The 26,314-nt window shown below is 42.5% G+C and overlaps 1 protein-coding gene across 1 annotated transcript in view; it reads left to right on the forward strand.

Moving 5' to 3' along the window:
* Positions 1-26,314, forward strand: part of atg7 (ATG7 autophagy related 7 homolog (S. cerevisiae)) — a 55,692-nt gene that overhangs the window by 13,435 nt on the left and 15,943 nt on the right. The window contains exons 13-18 of the mRNA XM_035631463.2: positions 227-421; positions 2,089-2,334; positions 2,718-2,833; positions 4,239-4,314; positions 8,630-8,710; positions 13,502-13,624. Of these exons, the coding sequence (XP_035487356.1) occupies positions 227-421; positions 2,089-2,334; positions 2,718-2,833; positions 4,239-4,314; positions 8,630-8,710; positions 13,502-13,624 (837 nt within the window). The remainder of the gene's footprint in view (positions 1-226; positions 422-2,088; positions 2,335-2,717; positions 2,834-4,238; positions 4,315-8,629; positions 8,711-13,501; positions 13,625-26,314) is intronic.

A 26,314-nucleotide genomic window follows, 5' to 3' on the forward strand; every position in this document is an offset into this window, starting at 1 on the left:
GATTTTTATCAGATGTTAAAATTCAGTAATTATAATTGACATGTTAGCACGTGCACAAATAAAGCTGGATTCTAACGAAAAAGAGAATAGAATGGTCCATATAAAAGAAAGTAAGAAATGTATTTAAGAATTTGCAAATGCCATGGAGTATTCAGCCTCAAATGTATAAGAAGTGCCTTTTTTTCCCCCTGCCTTTGTCTCGGCCCTATTTTCCATCATCTCTCAGAATTCAGAGGGCTACAATATGAGCATCCCCATGCCCGGCCACCCGGTGAATTTCTCCGAGGCCACTCTCTCCCAGGCCCAGAGGGACGTCGAGCAGCTGGAGAAACTCGTCTCCGAGCACGATGTGATTTTCTTACTCATGGACACAAGGGAGAGCCGCTGGCTGCCGACAGTGATCGCTGCCAGCAAGAGGAAGGTAGGAGGGGACGTCGTACAGTATGTGCAGTTAACACAACAGTCACACTGTTGCTCGCTACGGGGATAGGGGTTAAATGTGGGAGTAATTAAGGCTGCACTCAAACGATGAATCAAATGATGACGTGCAATGTGAAGGTTGGCGCTTACAGTGACGAACGCACATCAAGTTATATCTTAATTATATATTTTTTACCGTATGGCACAGCGTTGCTTCTCTTGTCAGCCTCGTTTCCAGGAGGGATCTGGTCACTGAGTGTACACTGTCTGTCCAGCACCAAGCCCACATCATGCAGACAAAGATTCATATTATATTATTTTCATCAGGTGACCAGAAACATAACACACAAACATGTAAATGAATGCTTGTATTGTCTTATACCGGCTAGACTTTTAAATTAGTAATTGTTTCATACCACTAATCAAATAAACTGTATAAAGCAGTAATAAGTCAGGGTGGGGTTGTTGTTTTTTTGGAGTGGGGTTCTTCTGAAGGAGGGAATCAGTCAAAAGTTGATAACTGCTCAATACATCAGTTCAGGATTCTGACATAATCCGAACCACCTGTCTAAATAATCTGTATTTGAATCTGCAATAATGAGATTCTTGAGAGTTCTGAGCACATCATTGATGTATCATCAGTGGCCCTGTTAGTTGCCCGTTTACAAATCCAGCAGCAATATTAGTATTCACCTGGAGTTGTGTTTCTGACCACCTGACAAATGTACTGTAAGTTCAATACGTTCAGCTCCGTGTTTGGTCTCACCATCTTCTTAGAGAAATATCTGGCAGCTAAATGCTCCACTACGTTCAGCATCTACACTTCAGCTGTATATAATGTCCGCTTTTTGGTGCTGAGCGGGGAATGTACAGTAAGTGTTTTTAAGGCTATTTCACTGAACGGTTACCAGGTACAGTACTGTGGCCACACCCGCGTGGTGGGAGCAGCGAGAGACTTATGACCTTGTTCGATCTGTAATATTACACTAAATAAAAGGAAACCGAGCCTGAAACTTTCAACGGACAGTGCAGAGTTATGGAAGGACACATTTGTGACTTTGTAACATAATTTTTGTCTTTGCTTTAAGCTGGAACCTCAAATTTGGAAACATCTTGATTTCTCTTCCAGGAAATTGCCAAATAACATTGGCCACATTTTCTGTTTATCTCTTGGAATTGTATTAGTTGCCAGGCAATGTTAGATCTAGTGAGCATTGTGTCAGGAACTTGTGATGCCTCCAGTGATGTCACTGATGTAGCTCTTACACCACTGGACACAGCTAACTGTTTTTTGGGCTGCTGATTAGGTTTTTCTGCATGGCCTGCTCAGTTGGCCATTTGTGCCGTGGGGCTGTTTCAGACACAAATTGGCTTTACAATTTATTTCCATCGCATCTGTGAAAGTCTAGATGTTTATAACATTTGAAAGAGCCCATTATTGCTTTATGCCATTGCTTTCTGAAATGAATCAACACATTGCGTCCCTCATTGTTTGTGTAAACAAGCCATTTAGGTAATTTGATTTGGGTGAAATGTGCCTGTGTGTGTTTAGGACAAATGGAAAACATCCCCATTCAGCCAAAGCTATTTAAGATCTTGTATTGCCTCTGCTTTGTACGAACCTTTCCACACCACGATTTACCATAACTGTTGTCTCTTACTCTTCAGCTAGTGGTGAATGCTGCTCTAGGCTTTGACACATTTGTGGTGATGCGCCACGGGCTGAAGAAACCCCCCGTCAGTCCGAATGTTTCCGCAAGGGGCGACTCTTCCCCTTCCTGCTCCTCTGCCTCCTCTTCGTCCTCCACGCCAGCCGGCTCCGCGCCCTCCGTCCCAGCATCCTCTCTGTTCTCCAACATCCCAGGACACAAGCTGGGCTGCTACTTTTGCAATGATGTCGTGGCCCCAGGCGATGTGAGGGAACACACACACACACACACACACACACACACACACACACACACACACACACACACACACACACACACACAGCTCATTTACTAACTTCATGTTCTTAAAACAAAACACAAGAAAACTGAAGAATAAACTGTATGAGTCTTTAAATTTCTTTAACGAAGAACAAACCCTTCTTTTAAATATTAATCGATCAAATGCCTGCTGTGAAGATAATGAATGAATGAATGAATGGAAACCTATTATATGATGTTTGAAGCAAAATGGTCACTACAATGTCACTGATACCGTCATATGATGATATATTTTCGTATAACCAGCTGTTTATGCCATTGCTTTCATTGTTTTATTTATTTATGTAATGATTCTTTTTTTGTAAACAGTCTACCAGGGACCGGACTCTGGATCAGCAGTGCACTGTCAGCAGACCAGGTCTTGCCATGATTGCTGGAGCCCTGGCTGTTGAGCTGATGGTGTCCATTCTGCAGCACAGTGAAGAGTAAGTCAGTAGACTAACAATATTGTGGGTTAGTTATTAGGAATCATAGTACTATGGGTACTGGTCTGGCCATACAAAATTGTATGGGGATGAAAAGGTAGGAAGGGACCCTAGGGCCAATTTCACAAAATAAAAGTATTTTCTTTTTTTGTTTTGTTTTGTCCTAGCACACACTCACATACATAGACGTTGAATCTCACAAACACTCACTAACATCCATTTATAAAGCAGATCTTATCATATAGACAATATCATGTAGAAACAATTCCAAGACTGTGTTATGTAAATATTCATACAGTTGCTGGATGGAGTTACTCTCCTGCCCTGATGTTAACCTGTGCAGCGTCTAGTACATGTCACTTCGTCTCTTTGTCACTTCGTCTCTTTGTCACTTCGTCACTTCGTCACTTTAGATTTTTTCCTGTCGCAGCCTGAGGTATACATCACTCAGGATGGTGCTGACACATGTCCACTCCATAGAAAAAAGACATTTGGGATATTTGAGGAGTTTTAACGAGGTCCTCAGAGGATCAATGGCAGTGTTCGAGGTTGTGTCTCCTGAACTTTCAGTAAGCTTCATGGAGCAGCTAAAGTCTTACAGGTTGTACCTGAACATAATTTGGTTGTTGCACAGCTCTGTGAATTCTTGTTGTTTCTGTGTTTCTTTAATTCAATCTTTTATTTTTCAGTGATTAAAGTGTGTGTTCATGTTGCATTGGTGTGTCTTTGTGGAAATTACTGCTTGTTTTCGTGAATGTCGTTCTAAAGTGGCTTCTTGCTGAGCCTGATAAGACAGCCTTTTTTTTCTTTTTTTAGTTTCGGTATATTTTAAGCCGTTACAGAGCTCCTCTGTCTGTCCCAAAAGCTTAAGAAGTAAAGGATAGCAGAAGAGTTTTCATGTACTGTACTTTCTGCGATTGTGTTGCCCCTTCCTTTACAACAGGATTGCCCTCTCTTGCGAAGGCCCTCTCCGTGTTCTTGTTTTTCATTTCATAGCTGTGTTTATTCCTGTCTCCTGTCTCTTTATCCATTTTTAAGGCCCTTACAGTGGCTTTCATATGGAGTACCTTTACTTTCTAACAATCATGGGCTTTGTCACATAGGGATTAATGTTGTGGGAGTTTGACAGACATTTCTTACTTTGCAAAACCATTCTTAGCCAAGTGTGAGTTTTGGTATTTTTATATATTTTAGATATTTTTCAAACCTGGCTAGATATACTGGTTAGCCGGAGCTTTTAGATCTCATTGAATTGCTTCAATGTTTGAGGGAACTACAAATCTCTTAGTTCTCCAGGGAGATTTAGATGGCTTTAGGCCGAAAAGAAAAATGTTGTACAGTTCTATTCATGAGCAAAATAGCAAGTATAAACAATATTTTTCTCTCTCTCTCTCTCTCCTTCCAGAGGCTATGCAGTGGCGAGTAGCAGTGATGACCGAATGAATGAACCTCCCACTTCGCTGGGTCTAGTGCCACATCAGGTCAGATGCACGCTCGCACACACGCACGCACGCACACACACACACACACTCACGGACACAAACACACACACACACACACACACACACAGACACACACACACACACACACACACACACGCACACACACACACACGCACACACACACACACACACACACACACACACACACACACACACACACACACACACACACACACACACACACACACACACACACTGAAACTCACTTTCATGCTTCCCCATCAAACTGAGGTTTGAGACAACATGGCTGTCCCCATTTTGGTTTCACTGTAGTTGCATCAACTAGGTTGTAGCCTTTAGGGATAAATGTAATGTCCTGCAGCGTCCTCACCAATACAATTTATTGTATTCTAATACAACATTTCTTAATTGAGAATATTGTTTGTCTGCATGTTTGTGATTTTCTGGTTTTGGCTTCATGTCTTGCTTCAGCATTCTGAACAAGCTCTATACACCTTGCCTGCAATTTTGGAAAAAGCAGGGAACAGCAATGATAAAAGTATAGAAGATAGATGATTGCCTGGTTGAGTCTCACAAAAAAGGCTGGATTGGTTCGGTTTTGTTCTGCAAGAGAAAAGGCCAGTTTCAGTTTGTAGTACTCTGTCATCATTGACACTGAAAGAAACAAATACACCTGTGATGTGGTACGGTGCAAAACAGCCCTGCCATAAAACAATAAATACCACTTTACCTGCAATTCAGTCCCATACCTCACTGAAGATGGTTTTGTTGTGTTGATAACTACTGTATACTTCAGTCATTTGTGTGGCAACTAAATTTTGTGGCACGACTGAAGTTGTACTTGTAGTGATGCTTTATATGGACAGCATTATATTGAATGTTCTTGTAATGTTGTGTTATGATCTTTTCTCAGTACAACACCACTGCAGATGCAGTAACTTAACTTAGTTCATTTTTCAGCCGTTGTGTCAATTACATTACATTTTCAAGGATTTCTGTTTTCGGTCATTGGCTGTGTGTCAATGAAACACATGAAAGACAACTCATGCATCCCAAGAGACTTCACATACAGGTGTCATAATAAAGAGAAGGTTGTTGTTTTTTTAACCTTGAACAAGAATTCCCTCAACTGTGAGAGGAAGATTGAGATCTTTTAGGATATGGTTGCAGATTTAATGGCAAGAAAAATTAAGTGAGCCCTTTGGAATCACCTCTATTTATGTTACTTTAAATGTGGTCAGCTCTCCATCTAAGTTGCATTAATTAAAAAAAACACTCTATGATAACACAAATCATCATATTGTTCTTGTTCATATTAAATGCATATTCCAAGAATTCATAGTCGGCTGGGGGGAAAAAGTGTGTGAACCCTCAGCTATTAACATCAACGAACGCCAACTCGAGTCAGGAGTTAGCAAACCGGTGTGAGTTAGAGATACTTTTACTTCTGGAGACACTCGGAAAAAATCGATCTCAGTTTAGATATTCAGCAGTCAACATTTAGACAAACTCCAAGTCCTGTGGCTACTTCTCCCAGGCCCAAAACTGAAAGCTCAGTGGGGTTAAAAACAACCCCAGAGCAACAGCTAGAGGCTGATAGGAATCACTGGAGCTGGTGAACATCTCGGGTCATAACTCTGCCATATGCAGATCATTGTCCATTGTTCTCAAAAACAAACATTTACTGAGTCCTGAAATTTGCCATACAGCAGCTTGACACTGCCGGGAAAAGGTTTTGTGCACTAGAATACTTTACTTTCTCCAAAAGCTTTCAGTGCACAACTGAAATTGTGATTATATATTCTGGACTAGGGTGCTCACCAAATAGGCCGCAGCTATCCACACTGCCCACTTGCTTACTGAATGCTGTCACATACTCATCTCGCCACTGCCATTTGCATCATCATAATCAGTATTCATCACCCTGAGCATCTGAATTTCTTCTGTTTGCTTAACTATTGGTTTTTCAACCAAATAATCCAGAGAAAAATTACCTGCAAATAGGACGGTGTGTGCAAAGGAGAAGGAATGAAATAATGATGACCATAGAGAAGTGTTGTGTAAATTGTGTGTGTGTGTGTGTGTGTGTGTGTGTGTGTGTGTGTGTGCGTGGGGCTGTTTTCTGTAGTGCCACAGTGACAACCTGTGGAGATATAGAAACTGCATCATATTTTAATTTCTTCAGAGTGATTGCACTGTAAATATAAGGTTTAAATTTTGTGTATAGAATAAAGTAATAAAGCAAAAGTACAATAATGGGAAATTTGAATGAGAGAATTCTAGGTCAATCGTGTAAAACATGTATGAAGAATATGATCCTGTAGCTTCCAGGTGCTGCCAAACAGGCACATATTCAGTCTCATTCTTTCAAAACTATACATAGTTGTTGTCAGATGCTATGATCAGGTGGCTCCCTCTAGAAGTCAAACTCATTGGAATTTTTTGTTCCCAATATAAGCTCTGATCAGTATGGTATGGTCCCCTTTGTATCAGAGGAAAGGAAGCTTTCATGTTTGGAATAAGTTACCTTCAAATATCTGTTCTCTGTCAGTTTTTTTTTCTTGTCTTCCCTATGTTTTCAGTAATGCTATCACTGTTCCTTTATTACTTATTATTTCATAGATTGATCAAGGTTGCAACTCTTGTCTTTATTTTTTTTCTGTTGTGTTATCTAGTTAGTTTTGTCTGTTTTTCTGACAGTGTTTGGGACCCCCACAAAAAAAAAAGAGATGATGCATCTCAAGAATAATCCTATGTTAAGGACATTTCTGATAAGATGACAAAATTTACAGTAAGAGGTCTTTAATCCAGTGCAATAAACCTGTTTGTAAACAAAGGCAACCCCAAATTCTTTAATCCTCTAAATGACACAAATCTCCACAGTTTCCGATCAACTTTCATTCATTTCCCCTGTATTGTTTTTGCAGTGTAAAAAGGGAGAGCTATGCATGTGTTGCTCAAATAATTATAGTGAGACAAGCACACTACCTGGAAACACATATATACATATATATATATATACATATATATATATATATATATATATATATATATATATATATTTGTTTATTTTTAATTTTTTTTTCACAATACACACATCTCTCCAGAGCCTCCCCATGAACACTGTGCAGGTTCATTCAGGTCCAAGCTATCTCACTTGCCCACGCCCTTCCACTGGTCTGACTGACTCACCCCTTTATTTGTTTAATTTATTCACTGGAAATGTTTTCAGTTTATCTGCACTGCCCCTTGCTGCAGTTAATCTCTGGAGGCCTGCGTCCCCTTTTAATATCGCCTTTTGTCCTCGAACATGCTATTTTAATTGAATTGTCCAGCACACAGACTGGAAAGTGTAAAAGACGAGAAGCTATGAATGGAAAAAAACGAGCATAACGAAAGGAGCCTTAGGCTGTGCAGGTGTAGTCATTTGAAATGTTTTGCCAGATGAGGCAGTGCAACACAAAATTCATTATCAGTCACGCAGTTTGAGACTTGCGCCTTCGCACGAACGCCTTCTGTTCGCACATAGACCGGGCCCTTGAAACTTTAGCCCCGTGAAGAATAATTAAAACGTGGGTGAAAAAAATGTCTTGTAGTTTTTCACCCAAACATGACCAAGAACAGGAAGCTCACAAATGTTCGAAACGTTTCACCACGGGATGATTATAGTCGGGACGTAATTTCATCTTCTGCTGTACGTGCGTAAAACATAATGGGTGAAGCTTTTATTAACATGAGGGTGGGGGTTACAGGAGGGGAGGAGGGGAGCAGTGGGGGATATAGTGGTGATGAGCGGTGGTTCAACACGTGTCACTATGAGTTTCTGGTGTGTGTGTGTGTGTGTGTGTGTGTCAGGGGCTCTTTGGTCAATAATCAAGGTAATGGGCCATAATTATTGTACCCATAAATAGGAGTGAAGGCTTTCAGTAGTGAGAGATGTGCCAAAAATGTTTCACAGAAAAAGGTTTTTGTCTCTCTGGCACCAGAGGGCGCTCTCAGTCCGATTTTGAAATGTGAAAAAGAGAGAAAGTCAAAATGCTTCTTAATTTTTCAGTGTCTAGTGCTCTACCACTGTTACATTTGCTGTTGTTTATGAGAAATAAAAAATACTTTACCTCCCAAATTAGAGACTGTCTGTCAGTAAGACACAAAAGAATAAGTTATTTTTAGTTGATTTGTGTTTTCATCAGCGTGTGGGGTTAGACTTTTTTGTTTTCGCCTAATTTAAATGTGCAGTGTTTTTAGATAATCTGGCTCTTTTGATTGTTGAAGAGTGATCCTCTGCTCCTCTGTTTCATTTCATCGTTGACGTGTTGACTTCTCTCCCCCGCAGATCCGAGGCTTTCTTTCGAGGTTCGACAACGTCCTGCCCGCCAGCCTGGCGTTTGACAAATGCACCGCCTGCTCACCCACTGTAAGTTGCACGGATTAGTAACCGAATCATTCATATCATGTGTTTTGAAATCCATTTTTGTTTGGACCGTGTTTGGAAGGTACTGTAAACTGTCTGAAAGACTGACACTTGGATGGAGACAGCTGTGATTCACTTATCAGATTAGATTCTGTTACTATGTAACACAAACAAGACAAATTGCCCTTTGCAGAAATGGGGAGATTACCATCTCTTCGATTTCCACATTGTTAGGTTAGTGGAGGTCTGCTGTAATGCTGTTCCTTGAGGAATACTGAACACAAACACACACACACACACACACACACACACACAGAGAAAAGTTAGAAAAAGCATATGTTAACAATCAAGCAGCAGTTGCTCATTGGTGTCAGTGACTGTCGTATGAGTGGAATTAGCTCCCGCTGCCTCAGTGTGCGTGTGCACGCGTATTAAAGGATGAGTTGTTGAAGGGTCCGCTTTTCCCTAATCGGCCAAGTGGGGTGAGAGAAATTGCCTTTGTTTCTTTTTACCACATTGTCATTGATGTCCAGAGCCAAATGGCCAATCACTGCCCCAGGTGGCCCTGCCGTGAGCAGCGTCCAGCAATGGGATTGGCTGGTGAACATTAGAATCAGAGCCGGGCAGAGGGAGAGAAAACCACAACTTAGAAAGAGAGAAAGTTAAAAAAGAAAAGAAAAGCAGAAGGCTTGGGGGGGAAGAATAAAAGAGTGGAAGTTGAGGGCTGAGGAAAGGGTGTTGTGATAAGTGGAAGCCTGGTTCTCTCTCTCTCTCTCTCTCTCTTTCTCCCCGGATCTCAATGCAGTCTTTGTGTCTATAAAGAGGTCATAAAGCCCCAGATCTATCACTTTCATGTGAAGACAGAGCAAGAAACCAAGAGGCAGATGGGGGGAGGGAAGCTGGCTAGCTTGTCCTCTGAAAGTTTGAAGTTTTCTCCACCTACGCTGCTTCTGAGAAAGAAAGAAAGAAAAAGAAAAAAGTATAAAGTTCCACCCCATCTTAAGGTGTCATGTTTCGGCCTGTGTGACTGATGAGATTATTTGGTCTGCGCAGTATGGTTTGATAGGGACTGGGTAAAGCCTGTGTAGTCCAGAACAATGAACAACATGATTTTAAGAAAGACGATCCTTTGCTGAGGCAGGGATAAAAGCCGCGTAGTGAAATTGGCGAATGTGTTTTGATTCGGTCAATTCCGCCCACTCGTCTCTTCCCGCTCTGTTTTGCATTTTCTTATCTGCCTTTCTCTCTTTTCTCTTCTACCAGCCGTCTCCTATTTCACCTCTCCCTCTTCCTTCCATCTCTCAACTCTGTCGTACCTTCTCTCCCTTCCTGTTCTCCCTCCCACATACATTATCTATTCTGCCTTTGTATGTCCCTATGACCATCTATCAGTCCGTCGACTGTAATGTGTGAGTGCCTGTCTTTGTCTTCTCCGTGTGCATGCGTGCGTGCGCGTGTGTGTGTGCATGTGTGAGAGAGAGAGAGAGTGAGTGAGTGCATGTCTGTCTGTGTGTACTCCTGCTGCAGTCAGCTGTGTGCTGCCAGGTCACTATGGAAACAAAACAATTCAGCCCCTGTCTGGGCTGGAGCAGTTCCTGTAGAGTTGGGGCTTTTCACTGTGTGTGTGTGTGTGTGTGTGTGTGTGTGTGTGTGTGTGTGTGTGTGTGTGTGTGTGTGTGTGTGTGTGTGTGTGTGTGTGTGTGTGTGTGTGTGTGTGTGTGTGTGTGTGTGTGTGTGTGTGTGTGTGTGTGTGTGTGTGTGTGTGTGTGTGTGTGTGTGTGTGTGTGTGTGTGTGTGTGTGTGTGTGCGTGCGTGTGTGTGCGCGCGCGTTCGTGCATGTGTGTGTGTCTGTGCGCATTCGTGCGTGCATGTGTGTGTATGTGTGCATGCTTGTGTTTTTGTATTTCCTAACTCTTTCTGGGGCTACAAGCCAGTAAAACTACACGCCAGAGAGTAAATCACAGCTGACGTGGCTTTGTATAAAACCATGCCAGACAACTCTTACTACAGCTACTTGCGCTAACACGACAAAATATGCTACCACTATTTAAAAAATTAAATTACTTATGCAGTGAAAAGACACTGAAATGGTCACTAACACAGTTTAAAACAACGTAAAAGATTCTAAACCTGATTCTAGAGTCCAGGCAACTCTTTATTGTATGAAGTATCGTTCTTGCCAATTTTTGTAGATGTGCACGTCATGGCTAAACACCTTTCAAAGAAACTTATGATAAAGTGTGATTGTGTGACAGGACTCAATATTATATCTGCTTTGGAGTGTGCTAGTCGTCTCATTTTGAATTCAGTGTACTTCTAAGTTTGATTTGAGTGCTGAAACAATTAATATTGTTTTTTACCTGACTGAAAGAAATTAAATGGCAACAATTGTGATGAGTTATTAAGTTTAAATAAGATATGGTCTACTGATAAGAAAAAAATGATGTCCGCTTCAAATTTGAGGATTTGTTGCCTTGATCGTTAGTTAGATTTCTTTGGGTTGTAAGCTGTTAGTCAGACCAAGCCTATTGAAAGAGCTCGCCTTGGGCTGCGGGATTAATCATTATCAGTAATGCCCTTGTCATTTTTTTTCCCAGCAATCACTTTCACACGTTGATATATGTATGTGTGCATAGCAACCGCACCACGTTAGCTACGCAGACTCGGGTGACTTTTTTCTTCCCGTACGGTGAGATTGAGGTTTCTTAATGAATCAGTTCAGAGTTTAGTGTGTTTTCAAGGCAAGTTTCTAACCTGGTGTGATGACATTCATGTTAATAGAGGAAGTCAAAGCCACTTGACAGGAACAGGAACAGGAACTCTTTACTCATATTACTGCACGTACAGTAACACCACTTCAAAACCACTACCTGGAACCTTCAAGCATTTCATCCATATTTTTTATATGAGTCCAAAAAACAACAACATTCACCAGAGTTAACCATTTCCGGTCTTGGTATCCTCCTTTACATCCTTACTACCACCAGCAGTAATACCGCATCTGTTACCACTGTTCATGTGTTCATAGCTGAAGTTAAAGCCCCTTTTAGCCACCAGGACCACCCATTCCATGTATGTTTGATATGTTCAAGGTTACCACACACATACGCAGCCTGTGGTGAGCGATACTCTCAGTTAATATCCACAGAATGAATCTGCAAAATGGCTTCAAAAAGAAAGCATCACCACTGTCAAATAAAGTTAGAGGGGGGATATTCATGTGGCTTCATGAGGAAGGAAGCGTTAGGACAAGTACATATGTACACACGTGTAATCCACATGTGTGTTAATACACAGATGTGTAGCACACCATCCAGATGTGTTGGTAACTGACTGTGTCAGGGTGTTGCAATATTCTGGTATCTTAACCCTAAAAAATCAGGTTGGTAAAACGCATGATCATTTCGTAAATTCACCAGATATTACATGCTTCACCCCTCTCCTCATCCCCCCTTCCGCCCACCTCTCCTCTCGCCTTCATTTCTCTCCTCTCACTCCAACTGGTGGAGGCAGACGCCATCCAAACTGAGTCTGGTTCTGTCGGAGGTTTCTTCCTGTCAAAAGGGATTTTCTTCTCTCCACCTTCTCTATAATATTGTAAGGTCTCGGCCTTACTATGTAAAGTCCCTTGAGATAAGGTATACAAATAAAATTGAACTGAATTGAATCTTATCAGAATTGGCATTAGTTTTCAGTTGTCCTCGTGGTCTTTTTATGTTGACTATTAGAAATGGACATGAGCGAATCATTTAAGTGTGTTTTGTGTGTGTAATTGCGTGTCCGTGTGCGTTGCATGGAGTGACTTTATTAGCGTTATCACAACATCGTCACACTTATCAAGTTTCTGTGCCATGGGCGGCTGTATTCCAACAAAGTGGGCTGTGGCTGTCGGCGTCTCGTGTAACAGTGGAGAATCAAAGAAATAAAAGTGAAGGAAGGAGAGAAAGAAGAGAGAGGATGAAAAGAGGAACAAGGGACACGTCAGTGTGTATTGTGTGCGGTGTGTCTGGCTCCGGGATTAGACGCCAGGTCAGTCTGCGAACGCGCGCGCGCGCAGGCAAGTTGTGCACGCAGTGTGTGTGTGTGTGTGTGTGTGTGTGTGTGTGTGTGTGTGTGTGTGTGTGTGTGTGTGTGTGTGTGTGTGTGTGTGTGTGTGTGTGTGTGTGTGTTGATGTCTCAGGCAGAGGTAATCCTACACCTGCAGCGGAGGGTCTGTGGGCGTCCATGAAAGGCTTGGCCAAGCTTAGGAAGGTAGGCAAGAGGGCAGAGGATCTGTGCGTGTGTTTGTGTGTTTTGGAAAAAGGGTGTGGGTATTTGAAATTATTACTGGTGGAAGATCAAAGTAAACACCTCAGCATGACTGCAGAGGTGTTGAGTTGTGGTGTTGCAGGGCTGCTTCTTAAGGCCCAGAGCAACAAAGGTGCATTTTTATTTGATTCCTCTCTCTTGTCACCGTAGGTTCAGATTACTTGAGTAAAGGTTGTTAGGGAATTCATTTTTATGTCAAAGGCATCATCCATTTCAAAACTCGCTGTAGTGCAAATTTACAGTATTTAAAGCCAGTTGTCTTAGCAACACATACAACATATCTGCAAAGGTCATGGTTTTGCTGATCTTGTGTTGTTGTTCACAGATTCCTTTCTGTAACAAGTGTAAAAACACAGGCTCTACAGTATGATATTTTATATGGACCTTTGTAGTGTAGTTTATATGTTGGTTATCCTGCCATCACATTTCCTGCTAAATAACAATTGTTCTTTGTTCATGTCTGTTTTCTTTTCTTTTTTTATCTAGGTCCTGGAGCACTATGAGAGGGAAGGATTCAACTTCCTGTCCAAAGTTTTTAATTCCTCCCACTCCTTCCTGGAAGACCTGACAGGGCTGACATTGTTGCACCAGGAGACCCAGGCAGCAGAGGTAAATCCCCCCCCCCCGCCCTTATGAACACCTGCACTAACAGGTATCAACACGCACACAAAACCTGTGGCACTATGAGACACAGGCTGCAGTGTCAGCATTTACAAGGATGTTTGTATTTTGTGTTGTGCATTTGTGTTTCTCTCCAGCCATTTTTATCAGAGAGAATCAGTTTAATGTTAATCTGTTGTGCAACTTTATAAATGATATGGTCATATTCTGGGTAAAGAGCAACTCTGTTTGAAATGGGGCAACCCGGGCCTCCTATCTGGAGCCAGTACATGTAGAGCAGCTTGTAGATACCTGAAGTAGTGCAGGGCCTCCACCATATGGGCCCACCACGTGGAAAGTCAGGAGAAGGGGTTGACATGTTTCAGTTCAGCCTGCCAGAAGGTTGTCTGTGTCTGGCAGCAACCAAAAAAACCCCATTCTGCCTGTAGTTTAAGCCAACCATTGAGAAGTACTATATATATATATATATATATATATGTGAATTAACTAAACCCTGAATTGATTTGACCATGCATTTATAGATGCAAGAAACCCTACTGGTTGCGGCAGAGGTTATCAACACAGTGTGTGGATGTGTTGTGAAAGGCTTATGAAGGTGTCCCATTGTTTCCCACAGGATTAGATTCTATTTGTGGTGGTAGCCGTACTGGAGGGTGTGGTACCGCCACATTTATACGTTTTTATAGACATATATCGTATAAGTATGTGACCTAAGGGTACACTGACGCTTCCGCTCGACTGTAGAGATGGAAAATAGCAGTGATATTCAGTGATACAAACATAATTTCCATATATCCATTATGCTTCCCACAATACGTTTTTTTTTCCATTTGAGGTTTGACTGCCACTCCTGTAATTGCATCATCCTTTTGTGCCTTCTTCTGCAATGGATAATTAGAGCCACCAACTGTGTTCCTCTTCCTTCTAAAATGTTCACAAGTAGTGGATGGAAAACCTGCATTCTTTTGAACGTTTGGTTTGAAGTTGTGCTACATTAGAATGGAAACCCACCTTATGGCAGCTGGCATTTCTCAACACTCTGTGGCCATTTGGAAGGAATATTTTTTTTACTTCTGACGTGGTCGAACAGCACATCTTACAAATGAGTTCTGACAGTCCACAAACCAAGCCCCTTGCCTCCTGGAACCATGACGTGGAGCTGAGCATGGGGGTAGAAATGGCGCGATATACGTTACCGTGTTCCCTCAGGAGTTGAGTAAGATTTATGACCTTGTAAAATCCATACAGAATTTTTCACATGGCTTGAAATCAGCTTCTCGAAACGGTTGTCTTTCATTCGCAAAAGTTATCTAGTTATATGTTTTACAGGAGATACACAGTGTTAATTCAGAGAGAGAGATATTTTGTCTTGTAACCCTCTTCTGATTATTGTGTTGCCATAGCACCTCACGTTTTATGTCTATGGAACGAGTGGCATAAATTTCCGACAAACATCCAAAATACTTAGTGGTGGAATATGGGTGGTTTTCCTCAAGACTCCCCTCTGACATGAGAGAAGGAGTGGAGGGAGAGACAGAAAATATGTGTGTGTGCGCGCGCGCGAGTGTGTGTGTGGTGGGGGTTGGGTCTGGTCCTGCCGAGCTGTGGGAAAATCCCACGTACTTTCTCCCCAAATGCTACTCATAACACACAGATGGAGGAGGGGAAAAGTGAAAGGCTTGGAACCGAGAGGGATATGAGGGGAAAAAAGGAGTGTAGATAAGAGAAACTGTAATGGCAGAGCAGAAATAAGGGAGGATAAAAGAGGGGGGAAAGCCAGCTCTCCTGGCTCTCTCTTCCTCCCTCTCTTAGGCCTCCTTCCTTTTCACTTAGCATTATTGTGTCCTGCCATCGTACCACCTCGTTCCAAGTCATTCTTGTCTGATCTCTTGAGCTAGATAGATAGAAGGATCGGACCTAGGTTGGATAAGTCTGTTGTTGAGGCTGCTGGCTCACATGTTTTTTAGGGGTTGAGAGGCGTTGCCAAGGATCGCCAGCAGTTTTGCCAGCATTCTGTTCTCAACCACCTCTTTCAGTGAGACCAGCTTGGATCCAACTACAGAACCAGCCGTCGTCATGACTTCAGTCAGTGTTTTGGCGTCCTATGCTGCAGGTTGTTTTCCTCACACTACTTGACAAATGCGGTCCACCAAGTCCGTGTACGCCTCCTTCCGGCCACCCTCCAATGGCAGTGTCTTCCAAGGATTTCCAAAGATGACAGGATTGAGGAGTTGTAAAGTCCAGCATGTCCATGGTGACCATGGGGCGGCCCCCAATAGACACACTAGACGTGCAGACATACAGCTCTCTAGCCTCACGGACTGTGGTCTGCCCATCAGGTATTCACGTGGCCATGGTGGCACCTGCATGTCCTCCAGTTTATCCTTGAGCTGTCTGGGCTTGGCAGTGTTGAAGGCATTATCCACTCCAAACTGTTGGGGCTGTTGAGTATGTTTATCCTTGCGTCATCTACACCCAGTTAATAAGCAAACTTGATGGAGCCTAACGCTGAGCTCACCAGTGTTTGAAGGTGTGCTAGGACCAGTCTCTCAATGACCTTTATCAGAAGACGAAGAAGAAGACGAAGAAGAAGAAGAAAAAGAAGAAGCTTTCCTTGGCACAGGAACTGTTGAAAAAGTGCTAGAGTACTCTACCCTAACCCTTAACCTGGCAGGGGCCGGTGCTGCCCTGGTGAAGTCTCTCCAGCTTTCTATTCACCTGGATGTGAAATCCAGCCTGGGGATTGGGGGGATGTGAATGTGGGAGTATGAATGAGCAGGATCTGCAGGGGGGTGTCATTGGGGGCGTGGAGTATTCAGCCCCCCCTCTGCCTGATGAAGTGTGGCGTGAGTCTGGCGTGGGTCCCTTTCTCCTCCATCAAAAGATGGAGAGATTGTTTTGATTGCTCAGCCCACTAGCGCCAGAAGTCTTAGCGCCTGTTTCCTGTACACAGATTAGCTATTCTGAAAACTACTGCTCTAGGAGGACGTCCCTCCAAGTTTTTTTTTCTTTTTTTCCCCTGATTCCAGGCAGGGACAGAAGTTATTCCCTCGCTTGTGAAAGCATATTATTACTTATTTCATGGGATCCCACTAGAAACAGGCTTGTGGCTCATTGTGGGTCTTGACCCATATTTTGAGACGCACTGGCCTGGAATAATGATAATTCTCAATGTAAGAATTAGAGGTTTAAAGAGCCCTCGCTGGATATTTTTTTTATGTGTACATATTGGAATTGTTTACAGCAGTGAGTCATGACTGGATGATGGCTATCACTTTCAGTGGCTTTCTTAATGACTTGTTGCGTTGGGAAGGTTTAAGTTTACCTAAATTGTCTAACGAAAGCATTCAGAGACTTTTTTTGGTCATTAACAACATTTCCCTTTTTTCCAGTATCCTTTGTTTAGAAGTTAGACATACTGTAGGGCTGTGACTGAGGTGTCAACCTACTGACTGCCTACTGACCGATTAGGAACACTGCAACATTTGTAGTTTCTTATAAAATGTTCATCACGTTTTGTGTTCAACTCTTCAGAATGTCGTGTGTGTGTGTGTGTGTGTGTGTGTGTGTGTGTGTGTGTGTTTGTGTGTGTGTGTGTGTGTGTGTGTGTGTGTGTGTGTGTGTGTGTGTGTGTGTGTGTGTGTGTGTGTGTGTGTGTGTGTGTGTGTGTGTGTGTGTGTGTGTGTGTGTGTGTGTGTGTGTGTGTGTATAACCATTCTCAACTATAATCTACGTCACCAGATAGCAACATGTACTTATGGCCTATTTTAGGCAAGTTTGTAACCTGAGAACTACTTTTTATGCGGTCACCACAGGGTTTTGGGGGAGTTCAAGTTTGGTAAAAGTTTAGACTTTGTGTGTACGTGTGTGTAAGTGCATGTGTGTGTGCGCGCGCGCGCCTGTGAGTTCAGTCCCTGTTGACATGGAGCATGTCAGGGTGGAAAATGTACTGTGAATTTGGCTTCTGGCAAATTACTTATGTGTATTTGAAGCTTTGTTGAACATTTGTTTTCGTATCCTACAGGCTGTATCTTTAGCCTCATGAGACGTATTTATTCACTTGTTACCCGATCTGTACTTTTCCCCCCATTTTACTCTGCAGTTTGTCAAGGCCAGTTTCTCTTGTGTACTCACAGCCCTTGTAACAGTTACCTCAACCATTTGCCTTGGGAAAATCCGAGTTCTCAGTCTTAAAATGAAGCGTTTGTCAGTTTATATATCCGTATCTGAAACCTCCTTACTGACAGGTGCAATATTTCTTAACTTTCGGACACACAAAATTCGACAGTCATGCAAAATGTATGCAACAACTGGCCACTGTGCAATGGTTTGAAAGTAGGTGGGGTTTGTCTCAAGATCCGTTTATTTTTTAAACTCTCTTTTTGTGTATATAACCAAGTGCAATACAATGAATGCCTTTTGAGTTGAGGCTGTCTGAAATTATGTGCAGTTATCCCCATTGGTACACTCCATTGTGTTGAGACTCCAGAGACACACACAGGTCATAGAGAGAGATTAGGAATTCATTGTGATGCAGCCAGGAGGAGGCGATGATACAAGCCCTTTTTCACCACCCTTGAGTTTAGAGATTAATACGTTGTTTTTTTTCATGTTTTCAACAGCCATTTTTCTCCCCTTCAACTCACTCAAGTCAGGTTGTTGTTTAAATGTAGTGAAACATTATGAACAACAAACGTATTTAACATGCCATATTAAAAAATAACTGTTCCCCACATCCCCAAGTGTTGACCCTCCTGCGTCCCACCAGCTTAGGCCGCGAGGTGAAGAACAATATGAACCCCTAAAGCAAGTTAAGCCCGTGACATTATTGTGTTGGCCGACAGGAGGTATTACACATATTAGCTGAACTGAAGTCGATGTTCAATTTACAAAAAAAATTCAGAGAATTTAAATGTTTTAAACCAGGTGACGGTGTCACAGCTCAGATACGTGTTAGCATGTCGGAACAGGGTTTTGGCCTTCCTGTAACTTTATCTTTAGAGGGGCTGGGTTGGACAAGTCAACACACTCACACACACCGGCACACCATTACACACACACACACACACACACACACACATACACACACACATGCGCACATGCGCACATGCAGAGCCTTAGAGGAAATGAGTGTCTGTACAGGATGCTGTACCTCTCCTCTGACGCCCACCCACTGTCCTTGGCTTGGCAGATTAAGTAAGGCTATATAAAATACTGTATACATTCATCCATCCAGGCTTACATACATACAGGGATCAAGCTTATCCATATTACATAAGAAGACAGAGAACAAAGGTTTTGGACTTTCTCCACACAAAATCTTGGCTATACCATGATGAAAACCCACATCTGACGTGGTCCCTTTTGCTTAAGTACAAATGTTCTGGCCTAGTCAGTCTAGTAATCATGTATTTGGATGGTACAGTACGAAATGCTACGTTATAATCTGTTACATATAATTTTCTAATTCCTTGAAAGTAAAATGTTTGTGGTTTTGCCGTTCCTTCCCATATTTAATTATTACCTCCACCCAGGAGGTTGTGTGATGGTTTAGTTTGTCTTTTTGTTTTTTCAGCAGGATTACTGAAAAAGTTATGGACGGATTTGCATGAAAATTTAATTAAAGATAGGTCTCGGCCATGGTAACGGCTGATTACATTATGGGATGGATCAAGATCTGGATCTGGATATGGGAATCTTTTGAAGGATTCTTCCCTGTTTCAAGATACAGGGCAAAACTTGACAATTGTCATGTTGTCACAAATACATAACTTTATGAAGATATGTAGGTCAGATGGAGATGTGAATGCAAGTTTTAGAGGAAACACAACATTTACATCATAAACATATAAGTGGGGGATTGCTCAGCCTTGGTGGAGGTCTTTGCTCTCCGAGTGCTCTTGTTAACTAAGTTATTGTTGGATCGGGTTTTCTATGTCTTGTTCCCAGTTGGAACAAGACAAAGGTGGAAAGATTAGATAAAATCCAGCTGTGAGATTCCAGCCCACAAAAAATATCCTACTCCTGTTGTTTAAGAAATACGTTACCATACTATAGCTTAAAACATCAGATAAGTGAATTTGGAAGAAAAAAAACTGGAACCCCCATGACCATTTGTCATGCTATATATTCTTTCTATCATCATTTACAGTAAGCGGTGAGGTTTGCTCGCGTGTACTTGAGTGTTCCCATCATTCTGTCTGACTGTGAACGCCCCAGAGGATGTGTGACCCTCTCAGGACAAAGGGTCTTTCTGCAGAGTTCATGCTTCTCTCCCTTTTCCCACCTACTAAAACTGGCACAGTCAGTAAGTCACAAGATAGAGACGCGTCTGTTGAACTCGGAGAAGAAAGTGTCACTTGTCACACTCTCCTTTTTTTTGGTGTTTCGATCTTGTGACATGAATGTTTTGTCAGTCTCATTTGAATACGCTGACAGCTCCTCAACTTTGAACAAGGATTTTCATCACAACTTCATGACAATAACACCACATGTCAGGGAAACATGGAAAAACACTCCCACACTAGATATGATCTCCCATTGGTACAAGTATACAGCTGGTTAACATGGACAGTGTTTATATTTTGGATGTAGCAATGCAAATACTCTCTAGAGGGTGTAACCTTTGTTTTCATAACATCATCCTCTCGGACATTGAAACTTGTCGGACTCCTTGGGGTCTGAGGCCTCTGATTGGGGAGCCATTTCTTTTTTAGCTGTAACTCCAGATATCCAGGATGACTTATCGCAGGTCAGTGTCTTGATCAAGTCACATTTACAGTTGGGGAATAAGTTAGACCGATCATTTAGATTGCGAGCAATACCTCAACAGTTTGGGGGCTTTTTATGAGAGGATCCTACCTGACTTCCAAGTAAACCTGGGCTCAGACTACAGGAGTTTTAAAAGCCTGAATGATTTGGAAGTCGGGTTGCATCACTTAGTACAGGTGGATCCCCGTACATATTATTTTCTCTATTCTCAAACATACACACACTACAAGATTTGAAAATAATGGCATATCGCACGATACAGCATGAATGACTCTGTAAACCCCTCACACTACCAGATAATCAGACCGAACATCGGCACTGACCAAGGTGGGGGGAGTCGGGGTTAAATCGGCCAGAAGTACTGTATCTGTAGTCTGTCTGAACGCAGCGTTAGAAAACCTGAGTCTTAGAAACGTACGTTAATACACTTTCCAGCTTTGGTACATCAGTGAAATATAGACACCTGTATCTCTACAGATGTGCCTTTGGCTTCTTTTTTTTATCGACAGCCTATCATCAGATGCCACTAATTATGTCTTAGAGTTATGCTTCTGCCCAAGAGGAGCAGAAGTTACCCAACCACCCACGCTCTGCCCAGCGCTGTTCTACGTAAAACAGTGTGCTGACGATAAAGTTGATTTAGTTACGTTGGCCCGGGACCCAACTGCTTGGAAAACATGCAAGTGGGAGCATGTACGCACACAGTCGCACAAACCCTTTCCCCACCCCAGTCACGCACGCACGCACGCACGCACGCACGCACGCACGCACACACACACACACACACACACACACACACACACACACACACACACGCGCACACACACACGCACACGCACACACTGACTCCTGGAGCGTCGGAGGGCCCCAAGTATGTCAGAGCTTTATCCAAACACAGCTACGGTTGCTACATGCTACAATTATTACCAGATGGACTCTGGGAAAACATATTAAACCTGCTTTTTCATTAGCACACAGCACGGCCGCCTGTGAGAGAGAGAGATACAGACACAGAGAGAGAGAGAGTTCCAAATGTGTGTAAATTGAGCATGACTGACTGTTCGTCCCTGATGGTTCAGTTTGTACATTTCCATTTTCATTTATTTCACCATGAAATGACACATTATTTTTCTTGTTGCTATGTTGTCAAAACACGTGTGTTTTATGTCTGTTTGTATCAAAGTCCCACCTTTTTTTTTTCCATCTTCCATGAGCACAGTGTCTATTCATGGATCAAGCCAAACCCTGCAAATTAGCGGAGCAGTTCTCAAGTGGTGCTTCAGGATGAAAAATTGATTTGTCGAATGATAACATTTTTAAAAAGATTATTACATTCAATTATTTTTTTTAAAAGTCCAAACATCTGGCTTCTCGGTTAGTTTTCACAGTAAAAGGAAAACCTTTTGAGAATTGAACAGTAAAACAAATCAAGCAATATGATGACAGGATATGGGAAATTGTGACGGACTTCATTATTTCCTCACCATTTGTTGACTAAATGATGAAATATAAAGGTGCATGGGATCAAAAAAACACCTCTCCTCTGCATCCTCTTTCCTATCTCTGTAAACAGGGTTGAGAGGAAAGCCGAGCGATATTCAAGGACAGAGTCGAGACTATTAAGTGTAAAAAAGTCTTGATTCTTTCACCTACTTTGCTTCTGAGATCTTTTTTTAAAGACCGACCTGATGTAACATCTAGTTCCAAGCAGAGACACAAAACCGCAGAAGAAATTAACAACTCAACAACGTTTCTTCGCAGCTATTAATTGATTTGTGATGTGTGTTAGAGTCGTACACGGTGAGAAGAGGAGGCGTTTCATCTTCAGCATGGCACAGATTAACCAGCAGCTTCTTGGAAAGAAGTTATGACAGTGAGTTTTTCTTATATTGGTAGTGTCGAGTGTTAAGTGGTTGTTAATAAGTGAAGGATTTCCCTGAACAGACCCAAGTCAATATTAATTCATTATTCATTAAGCATTGGAAACTTTATTCTTCCTATATGTTAAATCTATTCATAAGTCATTCACCATTCATTACCAATTGAGCAGTGTTTGAATTTGTCCAAAATTATTAGGAACATATTTTGTCATGACAGACTCCTAAAAAATCTATTATTATTTTCTCTAAGGCTGCAACTAACAATTATTTTCATAATCGACGTTCTTCTATCCACTTTAAAACCAGGTTTTATATTTTACATAAATAAAATGCCAACAGTAAAGTGCACATGCGCTCGTGTCATCATGTTTCATCGCCCCTGAGCATGTGTGTATTTATGCTCCGCCTGTATGCCAGCGATGCCTGCTCCACGGCTATTGCGCTGCTAATTATAAAAGCGCGCTCGACTTGAAGGGGATGCGTGTCAGCTGTGTACGGACGCATCGCACCTCCTATCCTTCCTTCCCTCACATAGCTACCGACGCTCCTGCGCACATGCATACACACACTCAACACTATACATAGTTATTCTAAATCTCCCGTCTTTACAGGCTAAATTCAGAAGCTTTGTGTCAGTCGGTGGCTTGACGTATAACCTCCCTTGCTGACCTCCGTAACCCCCTTGAAGGTTATTTTCTTCTTCTGCGCTTGTGTGTATATTCAGTCGTGCAGATTCGAGTGAATATTTCTGTATGAGCAGAAAGTCTCTTCAGTCTGGCTTTAGTACTTGATTCTGCAGACACTACATCGAGGGCCATGCCAATTATATTACATACAATTAATTTCCCCGTGTTTTATGAGCTTTTTTCCCACACTTTTCTTTATCCACTATGTTTTCTGTCCCCCTGACTCTTGATACAACATCAGTTGCATGTGTATGTGTAATCACTGCAGTCCAGATTCTGTCCAGTCATGTTTTTCAAGTGCGTACACAAATTCTTTTCTGCTGGATTGACGTCAATTAAAAAAAACCCGGAAGAAAACATACTGTAAAGGAAAGGGTTGGACAAATGTGGCAAACAAGCTTAAGACAGAGTTGTGGAAAGCGAGGTCAGGTGTGTCACCCCCCCCCCCCCCCCCCCCCCAACACACCTTTCTGTTTCTGTGGCTGAGGTAATACGAGTCTCGGTGCTGGCATACCCGCTCAGTGTTTCCCCATATTACTGGGTGCTATCTTCAGCAAAATACCAGTTGAATATAAATACCCAGGATGCATACAGTACATATTCAAAGAGTACAAATATTTAAATACCCCGTCAATGATGCGTCTGTTCTTTTTTTTTTTTTGGTCTCATTAATGAATATGATCAGACAGATAAGGGGAGTAGTGTGAAGAATGACAGGTGATCGGATCCAAACGTCTTTGGCTTGCACATTACTCCACTCTGCTGGGATACTACTATGGTGGGCTATATATTATTAACACGTGTACACAGGACCGGAGCCGGTGAAGGGGGACGCATGGCCTCCAGGACAGCTGTCCCACATCTTGAGTGTGAAGGGGCCCAAACAGGATTATCAATCATACAGCGGGAGTTATTTTCATAAGTCATAAATTGGACCTATGAAGCTGACTTTCCCTCACTGCATGGGAAACTTTTTAAGCGGCCCAGCTACTATACATGGCATCTCCTCCCCGGCGCCACTCAGTCCAGAGTGATGCCTTCTTCTGGCCTGGCAGCAGCTGTACGCGGGGACAGACGGTTAGACAGACAGACAGACAGACAGACAGACAGATGACTGGGTTGAGACCGACTGAGTAGTAGTCTGTTGTCCCTGTTTAGCACCTACTCTTCTTCCTCCTCCGCTTTTAAGGACTATTCCTGTATCTGTGTCAGCGCTGCACTTTCAGAATAGACTTTCACTTCCGAAAGCCCCCCCCCCCCCCCCCCCCCCACCACCGCTCATTTACATATCATGCAGATCATATCATCTGCAGAGGGCTTGTCATCCTAATTCCACACATTTGTTTTGAGGCATTCGTAGATCATATTTTGCATTTTTTCCCCCCAATTTAAATCTTTGACTTACGTCATCTTTATTTCATTTCTATTACAGACTTTCCTAAAAAAGTAAAAAATAAGTTCTGGCAGTGTGACATACTGCTGAGTGATTGTGGTTTCACACAACCTCTGAGCCTGTGGACGTAGCTTTTTGAATGTTTTTCATTTCATCCCACTTTCCTGTTTGTGTTAGTTTGTGCATGCTACCTTTTTTTGTATACAAGTGTCAGTGTAGTCCAAAATCCTGAGACCACCACTGTATGTATATGTATATGTATAAGCATGCCCAGCTGCTACATACTCGCTTGAGGTTTTTTCAGGACTCCTATCTAAAGTCCAGGGCTGTTTATTCCTCTGCTCCTGGTTTGGCAAATCTTTGACATCGAAAAACTCTGCAGCTGCATCAAAGGCAGAGATAAGAGTTGGCCCTCTCTCTCTCTCTCTCTCTCTGTCTGTCTCTCTCTCTCTCTGTGTGTGTGTGTGTGTGTGTGTGTGTGTGTGTGTGTGTGTGTGTGTGTGTGTGTGTGTGTGTGTGTGTGTGTGTGTGTGTGTGTGTGTGTGTGTGTGTGTGTGTGTGTGTGTGTGTGTGTGTGTGTGTGTGTGTGTGTGTGTGTGTGTGTGTGTGTGTGTGTGTGTGTGTGTGTGTGTGAATTTTGTATAGCTTTACACTGGCCTGCTTGGTTCGTCACAGGTAATCAGCCCTGGAGCTCTGGCCTGAAAAAGAAAGAAAGAAAGACACACACACACACACACACATACACAATACACACACAGTGTACAACTGGTCACTGTGCCAGTTCTTATCTTTTCCCGTGAAGCTGTTCTGCCCAGCACATGGATGGCAGTGATAACATCGAGCCCCTGGTTCAGATAAGTTCCCTTACACACAAACACAAATGATGCACGTATGTGTATGTGTATATGCATGTTTGCTACTGTGTGTGTATATACTGCATTTGTGTTTATATACGTGTGTGTGTGTGTGTGCCCCTGTTTCTCTGACACACAGAAACTCTTGCTCGTGTACACACACGTCTGTGCCCGCCATGGTTTCCTCTGACCTAATTTTCCTGTGAAAACAAAAGCGCTTTAATGACGCACTTCAATTTAGTTAAAGAAATAAAAGCCTGCAGGTCCACCCGTACTTAATATGCGAATATTGTGTGACGCTGATTATTGACATCATAAGACAATTGGACAAGATCAGTTTGATTTGTCACTTTTCGGTAATATCGGGGTGTAGCTGCTGGAGCCTCGTGGTTCCCAGTAGCCCAAAAACTCAGGGCTCTACGTTTCCTCTTGGTTTGTCTGATCGACACAGCGGCAAGATGATTGCATTTTCCAAAATGGAACTGTCACAGTTAGCATCTCTGAAGTGTTGAAATGTAAAGTGAAGATTGTTCTTTGCAGACGTCGTCAGTGATTGATTCGCAGAGGGAAGGAGACTTTGTAATGAAAGACCGTGACTGTCTGATGTTCTTAGCATTAGATCAAAAGATCGAAAAGACTGTGGTTTACTAGGCTCTCTGCCTTCTTTCCCCCTGTGTGTGTGTGTGTGTGTGTGTGTGTGTGTTTGTGTGTGTGTGTGTGTGTGTGTGTGTGGCTTTATAAAGAGTGGTTGCTTTGAATGTTAGTTGCTCGGCGTCCCTTTAAGGAGTTCTTTTAAAGTAACAGAGAGAGAAAGAGGGAAAATTATTTTGATTTCAGATCATGCGTGAGAGAATGTGTATGTGTGTGTGTTTGTGTGTGATTTGATCACGTGCCCATGGGGCCCGACTTGTGCTACTTGTGTTTGATTGCTCCTTTGACCATGCGTCACTTGGCTTTCACTCACAGATCTAATTAAACCAAGGGCAGGTCTGCACTGGCAGCACACACACACACACACACACACACACACACACACACACACACACACACCCTCTCAAGTTGATCTGTTATTGCCATTTGGTTAGATCCACTCT

The sequence above is a fragment of the Scophthalmus maximus genome, chromosome 6 (assembly GCF_022379125.1).
Source record: "Scophthalmus maximus strain ysfricsl-2021 chromosome 6, ASM2237912v1, whole genome shotgun sequence".
NCBI classification, from domain to species: domain Eukaryota; kingdom Metazoa; phylum Chordata; class Actinopteri; order Pleuronectiformes; family Scophthalmidae; genus Scophthalmus; species Scophthalmus maximus.